General features: G+C 33.9%; 1 protein-coding gene across 1 annotated transcript in view; it reads right to left on the minus strand.

Annotated features, from left to right (window-relative positions):
- Window positions 1-9,544: 9,544 nt before the first annotated feature.
- The window catches only part of LOC113227099, a 60,167-nt gene continuing 52,782 nt past the window's right edge, over window positions 9,545-16,929 (minus strand). Inside the window, exons 6-7 of the mRNA XM_026459971.1 lie at window positions 9,878-10,117; window positions 9,545-9,654 (exon numbers count right to left, since the gene is read on the minus strand). Coding sequence (XP_026315756.1) covers window positions 9,545-9,654; window positions 9,878-10,117 — 350 coding nt within the window. The remainder of the gene's footprint in view (window positions 9,655-9,877; window positions 10,118-16,929) is intronic.

Here is a 16,929-nt window from a genome sequence, read left to right on the forward strand (position 1 = left end):
ATGGCTCTCTGGTTATACAAGGCAATTGTGAGGCCCATAGTAACATATGCCTCCGTTGTTTGTAGTGGCAAAGTCAGTCAAACAACCACTATTGCCACATTGGGCAGTCTACAGCGTGTCGCGTGCCTGCTAGCAACGGGAGCCAAGTCCAATACACCTGGAGCGGCCCTAAATGCGTTGCTGAATCTGACTCCCCTGCATGTATTTATACAGGAAGAGGCCGGTAATTTTGCAAATACTGCAAAATAATTTGTGCACCTGATGTGACCTAATTATCAAAATAACTAAATTTAAAATTATAATAGTAGTAAGTTTTTACGGATAGCCAATAGGGTTATTGGCTATCCGTAAAAAGTTACTACTATTATAATTACCGTAACTATTTCTCTGTACAGGAGTACTGTAGTACTTAATTAGTTGATTGCTGATTAGCCAGGTAACATCAGACACCACAAATGGATTTATCCTGGGTTAATGCACTATTAGTAGAGGTGGGAAAAACTGCTTATTTTTTAACGATAAAACGTTGTGCTTGTTTTAAAAAAGCATGCTTTTCTAAACGCTTTTTAGTTTGAAGGTTATAAAATTGTTTAGAAAAAAGCTTGCAACGTGGTGTTGATAGTAAAAAACAAGAGTAGACCTAAAGGTTTGAAGATAAGTAAGTTTATTTGTAAAACACGAGTATTATTTTTATTTGTAAAATTGTTATTCACATTGATGAATTAATTTGTAGAAACATAGATTGCGGGACTGGAAACATAAATGTGTTGTAATTAAATCAAATTGTTGAGTATTGAACTGACCAACGCTTAAATTGAAAAGCGTGCTTATTTTAAAAAGCAAACTTTTCGAAGTGTTTCTTGTATAAACGCCCACCTCTAACTATTAGTGTCACAAACAGCAAGGCAAGAAATTGTTATAGATATTTCGATATGATAGAATGATGATTTTGTTGTTCCATTTAATCATTATTGATTCGCACCCTTGGTGTAATAGATCCACATCCGCAAAATGCCAACTTTTCGGGAGACGGGCTTAAAGATTATACGCGTTTTTAGTAGAAACTTTTTTATGCTAATACGAGACTTTTAAAACTTATAATTAATGAGTATGTTAATATTCTTGTTTTCGTAGTACGTTTGAAAAAGTTGTAAAATTACGAAAAACAAAAATCATTTTTCTTAAATTATTAGCACAAAATGTACTGTGAGTTTATGTTATTTTAGGTAGGTACCTACTTGATGTTCTTAGCTTTCAAGTGATACCAATATGTGGCCTGACTTAGTCTGTGAAGTACTGTGAACCCATCTCCCAGGTGTTTACGTTGGCAAGGATAATTTTCTCAAAATAAAAATTAAAGTAGCTATATTTCGAGGGAGGTGAGGAACCATCCGTCACGTCACACTTTTTTGTCGATAAAATTGACCATAGATAACGCCCTTAAAATTATTGCACTAATCGGACACAGAGTATATAATTTGTTTTAACTATGGCTGTAATATATCAAAGGTACAATTTGAATTTGGAGTGATTTTTACCCCAAGTTTGGAATTTTACAGGTTGGAATGACCGAATGATGACAGAATGAGCGACAAAGCCAAAAACTGTGAAGAGTCTTATATATGTACTGTAAGTGTAATAATTTCCGAGTTATTCAATGATGAATATTTGCTTGAAAAGTCTCAACAGCTGTTTGGAGGTAACTACTGGTATTGAGGTATTCAGGGCAAAAAATTTGTACTTTTAATTGGTCGTTGACCTCCGTCGTTGATCAGCACGCATAGTAGTTTAATTTTCTAATTTTCAGATTTATACCATATATAATTTAACATATTTTAGATTGGATATATCGCAAGCGATTGTATGTATTATTGTTATTAAATTATAAACTCACTATGGTACGATATATTAACATTGTGTTTACTACATTTTAACTTTATGTAATATCTTGGTATATATTGGAATATAGTTTGTACTTCACTATTGGAAAATAGTAAGTTCTTAATGTAAGCTTTTGGATATCCTTAATTAAATAAATATCTTGATGACTGGCTGTGTACGGAATGTTGACATCTAGGCCACCTTTGTTATTTATAGTATTAGTAGTTCATTGACTTTAACTAAAACGTTTTGGCGAAAGTGCTTTGTTTACTTGCCTGTGAGGTCAGTAGGTTTACTGCCAGAAACGAGTTTTGAGTTAAAGCTAAGCTTAGTCTTGTAGCTTTCTAAAAGGAAAAAATGTGTGTGTGCCCACAGGATGTATTCGACAAAATGAAAAAAAAAACAATAGGTATGACAATATCAAATTTCAAATAGGTTCATAAAAAGAATGTTAGTGTTCCTATTATAAATTATAAGTTTTTGTAACTAATAAGTTTTAATACTTGGGTACCAAGCGTGACCCTAGGAGAACTCCGTTATTATCAACAGATATACTTGTTTTATTTTAGAATTAGATAAACCGTAAACAAAGAAGTCTTGTCACAAATGTTTTCTTTAGACAACAAAATACACTAATGGAAAAACCTTGCGAGAATTGACGACAAATGACATTTATAATTGACATGATCATCATCATCAAGAACCCATTTGAACCCATGTCCCACTGCTGGGCACGGGTCTCTTCTCAGGCGCGGGTTTAGGCCATAGTCCGCCATGGTGGCCCAATGCGGGTTGGAAACTTCACACATTTTCCAAGGGTTATGAACCATCCCCCAACATGCAGGTTTCCTCACGATATTTTTCATCATCGAAAAGGTCATGATAAATTTCAAATAAATTTAAATTTCGAACATAAATTCCGAGAAGCTCAGAGGTGCGAGCCTCGATTCGAACCCACGGCCTCAGCTTAAGATGCGGTAGGTCAAATCATTAGGCTACACACATGCAAAGCTTTTTTGTGACATGGTAACCTATAATGGTAATTGTTCTTTGAAATGATAATTATGTTTACTATTTTATAAAAAGTTTCCGTTAATGTGTGTAATCTCTGTTTCTTTAAGTTTGTTTATATGTTGCAAGTTTTTGAATATGATTTTATATGTATAGGTAGAAAGTTTTCATTTTATCTTTAGCGAATACTATGAATAAAAGATACGTAATAACTACATACATTTAGTGTATACTTCCTTTATTTTTTTCCATCCTCTATACGCTCGAGAATTTTGTTTGACGTTATTTATTAAATTGACAGCTGACAAAATGACAAAATCAAATGGCGCCTTAATAAAAGACCAAGGATGGAAAAAAAGACCCAAAATTTCTTTCTGTTTATTGCTAAAAGGACGACGTTTGCAACAATAGAGGGAACGCAATAAGTATGAGTGATTTATATTTATAAGTAGCATTTATGTACTTAATGAAATCTGTATGTATAACGTTTTAAATCATTTTCTATACTTGTTACTGGCACTTTTTATGATGTATGTTAGTCTATCATTGTTTTTGCGGTTCTTTTTTAACTTTTATACATTGTATAATAAATTTAGTAAGTGCATTTTGTTTGGTTTTGCTCACCCATCGTTAGCACCTGTGGTTAGCACCCACTGCATATTCGCACAGTTTGCTACGTGCCGCTTGTTTACTTTAACCCATAGCAGTATATATAATTATACAGTAATTATATATATACAGCTATAAGTAAGTACTCTTGGCAAGACGAAACCTAAAGAGAGTACATACGTCACAATCTTTTAATGCTTGATACTTCCAAAAATTTCATCAGAGTTTTGGACATCATTCACAATTCATTGTTGTCTATTTTAAACTCTATCCGTGTCATCTCGTCGGAGTGACCTGCTTTTCAATACTGATTTCAAACAATTTGGTTCAATTAATTATTCAGAACGAATTGCACCAACCGGCCGACAAAAGATGACTTCTACTCAACGGCCCAACGGTTTGCAATGTTCGGTTCTCGGTAGGATCAATTTAGGACATGAACTTTCCTAAATTGGTTCTGGTCTCTTTGTACTGGGAAGTGCCCCAGAGTGAGTTTCGTTGCTCTGGTACTCATAGCACAGGTAATTCCCTAGTTTGAGGCCAGGCCATAGGTGTGGTTGGCTTTAAAAAAATAAATAAATGTATTCACGTTGGAAGCATTATATACATATATACAGACACCTGTGACAAGTACCTACCTGGTTGAGTATGACAAAATTGTAGTTTTACTCTATAAGGAAAATAAATTATTATATCCCAAGTATTTCAAAAAAATGTATCGATCGGTTGACATTTCATTTTACTTTTTATAACAAAAAGGGGTAATATCGCTCACGAAAACAAAAAACTTTTGCTAATAACTTTTTCCCAATTACAAAATAAAAGTTCGACTTTCCATACACAAGTCGGTAAATTAAACACGACTGACTCCAAAATTGGAGTAGGGAATTACATTATTTTATATTTTTCGTATGTGGTACGAAAAGTCATATTTAAAAAGACGAATAATGTATATGACTCTTCATTTTTCTCAGGATGTAATTATCAAGAATGTGAATTAACTCTCATAAGTGAAAAGAATGCTACTATATAAGATCATAGCATCGAAAGAGAATGGTTCCCTCGTTCCCATAATGCAGGTATATAACGTTACAAATAAGGAGGTATACTTCTGTCGAAGGTGAACAAGATAAATTGTGGTGATTAGAGCGACGTGAAAGTTTTACAAGTCTGTAACTGTAGTTTGCTTTCTAAAAATACTAAAATGTTCATAAATAATGCCTCAATTCTCTCTGGGAAGGTACATCTTATTTTTATTTTAGTCCTAGAATTCTTAAATACGTTGTTAAATAAGTTGCCAGGTGATCAAATGTGTTTATACGTGTGGCAATTTGAACCAAATGGAATCAATTTTAACGTTTCTAATTGTAGCTTGATATTCTTACGTTTATACAATTTAGGTTAGTTATTGTCATCATGACGCCAAATAATGGGCCTGAAGAAAGATACAACTCCACATTTGCCAGCGTCAGAAATGTTACATAGATGAGGTATTGAAGGGCCAAAAAGCAAATACATAGATATAGATAAATATACAATATTGCCTAATTATTAAAAATTATCGTATAGATTTTATCAATGATTAAGTTATTGTGGCAGAGGAATTGAGAAGTGTGAGTGAGTTGAATATATAAGGAATCATGACGTAATTAATTGCAGCTGATTTAGGGTCCTGCAGAAATGATTGGTCTCCTCTTCCACTACTTATGCACTACTTAGTTACTACATTATTTCCGTTGCAATCATTTGTACCAAGAAAATGAGGACTCCTGCAACCCAGGAGGAACATTAAAATCCATAATGCAGACCCCAACTAAACATTGAATGCCTGCATTAAATTATCAATAACGTTTCTATTATTGTTGGTCAAAAGGAACGTCAATACTGGTTTTACTTATAAATTTCAACTAAGTACCTGATAAAACGGTGTCCTCCTGGACTGTTGAGCTGCTCCGCCAAACTATTGAAAAGTAGGATGTGATAGGTGACAAACAGAAGCACGATTTAAGTAATCATTTTCATCATCATCAACGTTAACCCGTTATACGTTATGGGTCTCCTCTTTGGAAAGTCTTTCTTTTTTCCCTTCTTACCACGCTGTCTTAATGCAAGTTGGGAACTTCACACTTTATCCAAGGATTAATAACCTTCTTCGATATGCAAGTTTCATAATATTGCTTATAGTTTCACAAAAATTAGACATTAATGTCATATGTACGTGCAGTCGGAGGGAGTTGAAGCGTCAACCTCTCAATTGGGAAATAACCAATCTCCCAATAGGTTTTTAAATCGAATATAAAAATCGCAACTTTTACCATAGACTATGTAATCAGTCACTACTTTTACCTTTACCATTAGCAATTCAAAATTGAAATTTTTTAAAAATTGTCTAGTTTTTATAGCTCAAAGGCGCGGGTGATTGTAGGTACAGTCTAAATATTAAACTGCTACGTTTCTGTTGCGTTGATTACCTAATGGTGTGGAACGACGAAATGGTGTTTTTAAACAATTTTGAAGCTGAGCCCATCGTACTAACTCCAAAGAATGTCCATCATAAAAAGGTTTTGCTAGCACACATGTAGAAATAAAGAAAGTTGTCATCCATAGTCAATACGTTTGGAAATTGTATAAAATATAATGTAGTGCGGGCATCGTGGATTATTACACGATAATTCGTTTAGAATTTCAAAGCCGCTAGCGTGACCATCGCAATAGCGCGATAACTTTTTATCTAGCAAAACATACGACGCTTCGGCGGGCTTTGATTCGTGACGATAGATGCAAGTGCGGCCCCAGTATAAGAAAAAGTTCACAAAACTAATTTTTATCTTCTCCCTTCGCTTCACAAGTCAGTCGATGCTCAAGTTCGAGTAACTCTTTACCAGACGAAACTACAATTAGGTTTTCTTGTCAGTTTTATATGTATAGTATCTAAGTATTGACACCGATTTAGACTTTCAGTCTAATTTAGGGATTTAGGGTGTCAATCTTAGAGGATGAAAAAAAAAAGAATAATAAGGTGTCATAATCTAAGGTGTGTCAATACGTAAATACTAAACAAACAATAAGAATGTTAAGACACATTTAACATAAATGTAGAACTGCTTTAAACTTTAAAAAAAACGGTTAAATTAAATTAAAATAGTCTTTAATTTAAAATGTATTTAATTAAATTGTATTAACTCCAAAATTTTAAGTTATATTCACATTCGCATACATGAGCCATCTCGTGATGCTGTCTCGAAACTTTTCTTTTTAGCAAACACTTTGATGGTAAAGTTGACGTAGGTAACGCTTCATCCAGTTTTGAAGAAAAGTATTTTGTTACTCAACTTATCGCAAGATGGCTCTGCTGGGAGGAAAGCTTCCGTTTCATCCAACTTTAGTATAGATGGCGCTAAGTTCTTGCATTCAAACTTACTATGAAAAGATTTTCATTTCATCTCATCGGTTCTCGGAAAATTGTGTTTTTGAGGAAATAATGATCCCGTGATTAATTACGCTTTTTGAATAGATGATGTAGTAGGTATGTCTGTGTAGGTGTATTGTAAAGAAACAATTAATTGATTGTTAGAGCGTAAAACGGACACGTTAATTAACGTAATATAGAGTGGTGAATTACGAATAAAACGTATTTTTTTAGATCTTTTAATCAACAATGTTATTAAATCACTCTTTTTCTATTAGGATTTAGTAGATAATACTTACCTTGCCATGCCAACTCAACGAACGTTGTTCGCTCTGTTATTTGTTCGAGAAATTCTTTGACAGTTAATTTAGTTTCCTTGACTAGTCCTCATTCGTCTTTCTGAGCCATTTAATAAACCTCTACTAAGGGAGAGGCCATTTTTTATGATCGACGTTTTAAGCTGGGACCGACAGGCTGCGTTTTTGCTGTCTTAGACAAGTTTGAGCTTGAAAAGGGTACTCCCTCCCTAATCAGTTAATGCCTGACCCTATATTTTGCTGAATCTCGTGGCCGGAACCTTTTGAATGGAATAGATTTCTATGAGACATGCAAAAGCTAATAAATGCCAACTAGCTTCTGTTGGTGCATATTTTGACTTTTCGCTTGATTGTTGTTTACTTTACGTCATCATCAATTGAATCAAACAATCCAGGTCGTGATGATCCTATCATAATTTTTTAGTCCTGATAATGATTTTTCACTTGGAAATAGCAAAGTTCTCACTTCCTTCGAACCGGGCCAATCAAGATTTCTCACAGTCAAGAATGTGGTTCAGTAAGACATGTATCTTACAATTGCTCACTTATTTTGTAACTGATTCAGACTCATAACATGTGCATTAAAATTAATTGAAACATCTAGGTTTTTCGATAATTTAGCCAAGTACTTTTTTATTTGGCAAATTAAATATTTTTTCGGATCTAAATCGTGTATAAGTTTTTTTTTTCAAGTAAACCAACGTTCTTTTTACTTGTTACTTTTTATTATCTACGACGAATCGCAAAATGTATCTGTCTGTCTTTAATAAAGTGTATTGTCTACATTTTCTCAACCAAAAAGTCATTATTCGTCGGCCGATCTGTATGATTCCGCGGCCGCTAGAGTTACACTGCAATTTCACGGTGCCTTGAGCGAAAGAATTCATTGATACACCAATATGCCATGAAATATATACCTTTGTGAAACGAGGAAACAATTTCTTATTTTACCTCGCTTGGCTCCTTGGAGACGCCAATTGTTATTGGAATTATTACAGTGATTGGAAAAAATCGATTTTGTGGCACTATGGCGAAAGTGAGTAGGCGGAAGGTTTTATAGGTATATCAAATTACGATTGTCCATCGAGAGTTATGCTCTAGATACATATTTAGGTTTGTTAAAACCAGCGATGATTCAGCTAATGCAAAAATGCAATGTAGTACGTAATCAATTGCGACCACGAGAGTTGTTGTGTTGAGATATATATCTAACGTTTTTATTGTTTTTTTTATTAGTTATTTGATAAAAAAAGATATTTTCAACATTTTTCCTTAAATTTTGTAAAATGCTACCTGTTAAGAGCTCTCATGCCAAAAAAGTTTTGACGTTGGCTCCGCCCAAATTTGTGGAACAAATATATGCCTGAAGTTCGTGTGACATGCGACAGGAGATGTTGAATATTGCGCATTAAAAGTACCAAATTCGTTTTAGCGGAATAACTCTAAAACTAAAGTGATTAAAAAAAAATCCGTAGTGATAGGTGTCGATCATGCATAAATATAATTAATTATCTAATTTTTGTCCTAATAACCTGTAGCATTTCGAGGATAAATCGAAAAAATGTGAAAATTAGAGGTCATTTCGTGATTTTTATCTACCGAGGAAACTTTATTGTTTTATGTTTCTGATTAATGTCTGTGCTTGAATATATCGTGTAGTTACTCATACAGCATTTTATTTTTGACTTTAAAGTGGATATACCCCTCTAAAATCAAATCGAAGATCAGGAATTTTTCCTCTGCTCCCTGTTAAATAAACAATTACTTGTGATGGGTTTCTTTGAAATCAGTTCATCGGAAAATTATATCTGCGTTTTTTATAAAAAGCGCTCAAAATGTCTACCAACAGAAAAAATCGGTAAACATATTTAATGTTTTCTGCATGTAAATACTTAAAGCAATTAACTACATCTGTAATTGAAATTTCGCGTACAACTTTTCCACAAAACAATTATTTACGCAAAGTTAGAGTTTGTAGAATAATTAAATTGTTATGCGCTTACTGATAATATTTGGAAATCGGAATTCATGACACCAGGAAACGCTCCTATACAACCTTTAAAATGTTTCAAATATTTTTTCTCAATAATATTACAATTTAATGTCTTTATTACATTGCATTACCCAAGATTTTGTGCAGCGGACAAAATAATTTACATTACAAGCACAGCTTACCTTTAGGTACGTTCATGTTCTTATGTTCATGTTCTCTCAACATGTTCTCAAAAATCAGTTCTTCAAAAATGCTCAATAACAGCATCACAAGATACTTTTATTTTTCATTTTCGAGTTCTCTTTACAATAAGTCTTTTTATGTCTAACTTATGAAATAATCGTCCAACAATTTATTAGGGCTGTTGAGTTCCAATTTGGGCAGTAATGTTACATGACGTGACAGACGTGGGTCGATGCCCTGCACTATTTCGACTGTCAGGAACAATATACGATTGTTTCGGATCACCGAGTTCGTTTTGTAAAAAAACTGATTTGATGTTGGACGAAAAATCAAATCAATTGAGTGCAATATATGTATATACATAAATGTATACGTTATAGTATCTATTAGGTTATGGGCCGGAACTATATCATATAGATAGATACGTCATACATATAAATGCGTTCGTTTTGTAGGCATTAACCCTGATCTTACCACTGCCAACTGAAGATCGCCTGCTACACTCTTTGCGGGTATCATACAGACTGTCCGAGATAATTAAAGGACAAGGCCCCACTAGGCCCCTTGATGATTTAGACCCGTTCTTAGCAGGTGGCGGCGGACAACTCACAGTCAAGTTGCTATCGATAGTATTCCTGCTGTACATGATGATCGTGTATGCTACTATCCTTGTTTCAACCCATACGTATGCCTGGTACCCGTAGATCAAACCTCCTGGTATTGGCCAAATGCAACACCAAGAGGGGACTAACACCATCTTGGTCTTGCGTCAGTATACTTGGTCATGGTATTGGTCTTGCTCTAGCGTCAGTATACCTGGTTTTGGTATTGCAGATTCAGTTTTGGTCTTGGTCTTGCTGCAGGAGTCTCGTCAGTCTTGCAAGTTTTGCAATTACCTATTGCTACCTAATAAATATGCAAAAATACCTAATGCCGATTATTGTAAACAGTAGGTTATCATAACGTGACCATAATGTTAGAATTAAGCACGATTCTTTTAAACTAATTAATATCTGCTTGAAGTGGAGAACAAGGCAGCGTCAAAATGTGCACGGCAACACTAACGACAGCTTTCTTACATTGTCATGAAGTGCGTCCGTGCTCGTCGAGCACTAATAGAGTTCAATATCAATTTAATAAATTTGATATTTTTCGATAGGTTGACCTGCCGTTGACTGTGTATAAATACCTATAAAAAGCAATAAAAATCTAAAAAACAGAGTCAGTCTTGTTCTTACCCAAATCTCTTTGTACCTCGTACTGAATGTAGGAATCTTCATTCTACGTATTTTTTTTTAATATTCATTATCGGAGCTCGAAACGGCAACGGTGCCAAGTTCCAGTGGTACAAATGATCTGTCATTGATTTATATAATTCTCTCACCTTTCTCTTTCTCTTATTTTATTTATCACTGCCCAAGATGTATCTGGGAAGATGCAGACACAGCATTTTTATACAAGTTAATGTTATTAGATCGTCTTTTGGCGTTACTGAATTGCAATTAAGTAAATGCTAGACAACCCTAAATCAATTTCCAAGATCTACCTGCTGTAACACATAAATCCGCCATGATATTTTTGTATAACGAAGAATTTTCGTTTTAAAAGAGTCACAGAGATCAATCATTTTTCATTCAAAGTTAGTGTCTCCCCTTAATCCTCATTTCATTCAAACTCTTATCTCGGAGATTAAATTAGCATTTACTCTAAACTAGCTCGCTTGATTTATGGAAATTTTATTTTAATCAATAGACGTTCTAAAATAGACTTTTCGGTGGCTCTAGCATTGTATGTGGAGATCGCGGATTTATTGCCGGTTTTACCATTTAAGAAAACGAACTTTTGAAATTGGTTCAAGTCCAGGTGGCCGTCCCCGGATTTAATTTCATTACTCATAGCTCAGGGAATCCCATTAGTTCATTTTCATTTTAATATTAGACGTGTAACTCTGTTAATTTGAAATTGTACTGTATTAATAATTCAAAAGCACCTTCCTACAGACAGTTTTAGTTGTATTTGTATTTCGTATTTTGTATTTCCACTGCAAGTTCTTAGTGGGTTCTCGCTTTGACTAATTAAGGGGCCTTTGAAACTACGTACCTAGTTACGTTAGGGGTCTTGGAAAATTAAATTAATAGAACCACGTCTTACTGGCACTAATTAACGTAAAAAAATAATATTTTAATTTCAAAGTGAGGAACCAAACAGAAATCAAAAGTCAAAGAGAAAAAACACAAATTTTCAAAATATAAACAATTTGCTAGACTACAAACAATATCACTATCGATACAAAAAGGATTCTTCAGTAAAAGAAGTAATAGTTCAAAGCTATCAAAGCTATGTTCACAAAAATGAAAATTACGATTGCCTTCCAACACCACGAAACTTTTCGTTTTCTTTAATGACCCATATACATAAGTTAGAAAAGCAACTATGTATTTCGTTTTGTTTTTGACTAACATTTTCTCGGAAGCAATCTTGTTTCCGACTTGCCGAGCGCGCTTTTGACTCCCGTAAAGCAATCAGCGTTGTCTACAGAAAGATCGGAGTTGAATAAAAGTTCATTTACCAAAGGATCACAGAATCATTCTACCCTTTTGTACATACAGATCGGACGAGCGTCTGTAAATATTGAACATCTTTTTTTTTTAACTTTTATGCGTATTTTGGGGCATCGTCGTATATTAAAACAAATTTTCTACAGATGTGTACGCGTTAAACAAAATATATATAACACAAAAATGTCTTGCCTTGTAAAAAATAAAGTTGATAATTACTGTCAGCTCGAGATTATGAAAAATATCCGTGCAATAAAAGTTGATAATAGTCGGTAAACTCTCTCAACGGGTCTCAACATGTTCTTTGCACAAGAACTCGAATGCTTCTTTATATTTCTTTTTCTTTTTTTTTCATGACACTCTTACTGATATAATATAAACCACTTTCTGTATATAAACTGGATTTGCAACGCTCAGCCGTATTACGTAACCTATTCACGTTTGCTTTTTGCCAAGAACATTTTTTGCGGTTACCTATTTGCATTAATATCACTTTTTGATCTTCCCTAAGTAAAAGATTTGAATGTATTATCTCTCCTTACACTCAAGCAGTATACAAGGAGAGCGTTTCCGAGAATAAAGAGTGTATTCTACTTGCGACTCTATATTAATATATGAGACACCATTACCGTAGGGACTTTGTCTCCGATCCTCTGTGTATTTTGTTAAAAAACATGTCTACTCTCGCAAACTACCCAATTTTTTAGTTACTAGCAAACAACAAGGGTAAACTAAATGTAGTAGCAAAAATTAATGTTAAAACCAAAATAAAAAGTTACTTATTCATAATATTAATTTCCCGAGAATTTCCTAAGGTTTTGAGATAGTACAATTGAAAAGTCGTAATACATTGTATTTTACAACACAAGTCCCGTGTGTCGTGGTATAAACAGTATACTACTTTTCAGGACACGTACGCGGGTACGTGTCCGCTCCCCGCCCATTTCCGTAAGCGAAGTGCAATTAGGAACTTATCGCGGAGATACGACGCAACTTGCCACTTACTGCCCTACTCTCTGTCGTGTACCACCTTGATATAATTTAAGGGATCGTTAGTAAAAGGGCAGCTTTCTTTCCTCTAATATCTTTTTTATCCATTTCTATGACAATTTTTTGATGGCGCTGCCTAAGGTGACAGATGATATGACAGTAGTTACCACAGACCACATAAATACTAGTAATAGACTGGTTAGTGGACGGGATCCGCGTTACCTAGCTTATCACTAGACGGGCATATGAGAGTCAACAGCGCGTCAGTCGTCGTTCAAATGTGATACATGATTATTATGTGGAAAAAATAGAAACTTATAATTATAACTTACAATTATGCCATTATATCATGTTGCGTAAGAAGCCAAAGTTTAAAAAAATACTCCGGCAGTGATTTCCTTCCATCGGTAAGTACTAAAACTCTGTATTTTCTAATATTTTGAACAATAGAATACTATAATTTCGAAATAAAACTATTTTCTTGCAACTCGGTAACAACAATATACATTGGTTGCCGTCTAAAGAACAATTCGAATGACGCTCAATGAATTACTTGCACTAGTGTCGTTTTACACTTGGTACTGGGTCCGCGTGTTGTAATCAAATTATCGATATATAGAAACTCTGTATATAGAAACACGGTTTTGGTTTAGTTCAACATTTTTTTATTATAGCGTTACCAATGTGTAAACATAAATTGTTTACAGGTAAATTAAGGTAATTAATAATTAAGGTAAAGTAAATTTTAAATGTTTGGTCCCAACACTCGCAATAGATTTTTTAAATTTTTAATTGAAGTAAAAACGATATATTAATGGAAAAAAGGAAATTTAGATAGAAGAGGTAAAGTGTTGATAATTTTACAATGCACGTAAGTTCGTGGAGTATCAAATGAAGACTTTATGAGATTGGAGATTTTCTTTCCCTTCTGTACACGATTCCTGTCTTCCTATTGCTAATTATACGTCACCTTCGTCCGCTTGAGTTCTTAGTTTTATCACAGGCATGATTTACATTTGCAGTTTTTGTATTGATTTTTTAGTTTCCCGCTAGATCCTTTTTAAAGGAGAAATGGGCTGAAACAACAGGCAGTAAAAGCTGGGTACCTACTAAATGTAGCACCATTTGCTATAGGCATTTCATGACATCACATTAAATTATGTACATATGAATAACAACCTAAAAATTCATTAAGAAATAAATCATTCGGTTAATCAAGTAATATATGACATGAAACTCCGAGTCGCATTCCCAAATTATAGACCACATCTAAATGTGAAAACATTTCTGAAGCATTGTCAGTTATTTTTCGTCAAGTTTTCAGGAAACAAATGATTCGCTTCTTCGCCTTCGGAAATAAGTACCTTCATTTTCTTGACAAGCTCGTCGACGACGCTAGTCATGTTCAGTCAGTTCAGAAAAAGGTAATTGTTGAACAAGTATATCATATTTCAGGGAGAACAAAGATTTTTATGATGACTGTGTTTTAATATTTCAACCCTTCCAGTGGTCGGATTGACTTGAAATCTAGTAGGTTAATGAAAGTACGATGACAGTATAATAAATCAATGATAGTGTGATTGTAGCATGTAGCTACGTTTAGGTACGCACACGCCTGCGTAGGTTATATCAATTAATATTTGCGTGTAGTAAAACCTTATGCGTATTTGGTAAGAAATGTGTGCGTGTAAAAGTCAGCTACGCTAGTTCTCGAAGAAGTTGCTTTAAATGCCGTTTCCATATACTCCGTGGTTAACCCTAATTATAGCAAGTATAAAGCAATGCCTAGTTCAATATTCCGCTAGTTATGAAACATAATGTCGATATCAATTAAATGTCACATCCCTATCTGTAGATTGTCAACTTTTTGCTTTTGTTCCAAGTTGTGTTCATAGGATTCTTAGCTTTTATGTGACTAGTAACTAAAACCTTATTAGATCCAAATAAGTTTCAATTTTTTTTACCAAAAGTTTTTTATTATTGTCTATTTTCGTTTGATAATTTATAACCAATCAAAATTCTGTTATCTTAGTACTAATGTAAGATTACATTTTCAAATGTGTGCATGTGGCGACACCGGTTTTGATACAAATGTCGCTTGATGCCAATTCCATTCTTTTCTTTCTTCCGTGGTAGTTACTAAATTTTCTCATGTAGCATTCACGGTTCAACTGACTAAATCTTATTACTATATTTATGATAAACAAGCATAATAATAATAATAGAAAGCAAGTCTCGAGTAAAATATGTATAAATATGCATATTTTAAATCAGTGTCGCTTGTGCCACAGTTCTCTATAATATCCTAGTACGTAGCGAGCACACCCCGGACACTCCATACAACGGTCGAAAGCTATTTACCTACTACTACTACATAGAGCAAGGCGCTATCTGCACACGCGCAAATGTGTGCGTGAAGTGGCAGGGTTACCCATCACTTTCTCGTACGTGGGGTGTAGCGAAAATTCTAACGCGAATCTGTTATCTATAATTCTATTAACAGAATCCTAATAATTACATATGTTCATTAGGAATTTACGCCAATATAATATTATATTTTTCATTAACTAGAATAATCCTGAAAGTTTATTAAAAAAAATAAATTTAAAAGCCCCTAAAATGTTATATTTTGAACGGGTACTTTTAAATAAGGTAACCAATGTATTTGAAATTGCATGTCCAACTTTATCATTACTTAGTTAATAATTATCGGCAATACAAATTGAAAATTCGAGAACTTTGTCTACTATATTATATATCTCATTAAATTGATATAATACATAGGTTTTTTTACTTATCTCGTTTCATCTTTCGTAAAACGAAAGCAACTCCCCTCTTTATCCCGTTAAGATAATGACAAACAGCCGTACACAACATAAATTACTATCATTTAAAGAGTGACGTGCAAAGATGTGGTATACTAACGTACAAGTTTATTAATGAATTAATCGAAACTATATTCAAATATAAAAGCCGTCTTAGCGCGAAAACAGCTCGCCGACAGCCTTGTTGTCGTTAAGTCAATGTGACCGTCAATGTGCGGGGCGTGGTGCGGTATCTAAAGCTAGGGAGGGGCGGAGAGAGTCCATTCTCGTTAGTTTTGTTCTCTTGTAGCGAGTACAGTTCCATAATGCTGATAATTACGTCTGAAGTTCACTCAGGTAGCGGCGAAATTCTGTTAAAACAGTTGTAACTTTAAGCCCCAAGGCCCTGAGGATGCAACATGTACCTACTCTCACGTAACGCAAGCATCAATTAGACAGTAGTAAGTGTATATACGCAAGTAATCAATATCTAAAGACTAGATATTACAAAATAATTGTACATATGGACATAATGGTATTGTCACGCTTATCTCTTTACGACTGGCATTATTTTCGTCGTCTATTAAAATCAGTCCTCTGAAGATAGTGATCTACTGTGTCTAGACAATTTTTACTAAGCTAGCTACCTATTTATTATTTTAATTAATTTTACACGTCTGTTTCGGAAATTGTTGACCTTATATTAAATGAAGATGGGCATAGAATGGCAAAAGAACGTCTCAAAAACACCTGTAAACTTAGTTAAAATATCCAGGTCGTTACGTTACAGAAAAGCCAGAACGTAACAAAAAAATTCACAGATTGGCCGTTCAATAATGTCGTAATGAACCTAGAAGCAAAATTTTTTATGCGAGTTCATGAAATATACACGTCTCTGTCATCATCTACATACCTACTCTAGAATTTTCCATAAATACATAAATCAAGAGTAGTGTAACTATTACAGCAACTAGATTTGGAGTCGAAAATCGTGATGGAATTACTAAATCACTTCATAACTTAGATTATACTGAGTAGATCGCTTTTAAATTTAATATTGCTCGTAACAAATTTTAATCAAATCTCCCTAAAAATTGACTTAATTGTTATACAATTTTATATATTAAAATAAGACAACACGGTCTATTGTTTGTGCAAAATATATGATTTTAAT

This window comes from Hyposmocoma kahamanoa, unplaced genomic scaffold, assembly GCF_003589595.1.
Source record: "Hyposmocoma kahamanoa isolate Upper Pololo Valley unplaced genomic scaffold, ASM358959v1 202, whole genome shotgun sequence".
In the NCBI taxonomy this organism is placed as follows: Eukaryota; Metazoa; Arthropoda; class Insecta; order Lepidoptera; family Cosmopterigidae; genus Hyposmocoma; species Hyposmocoma kahamanoa.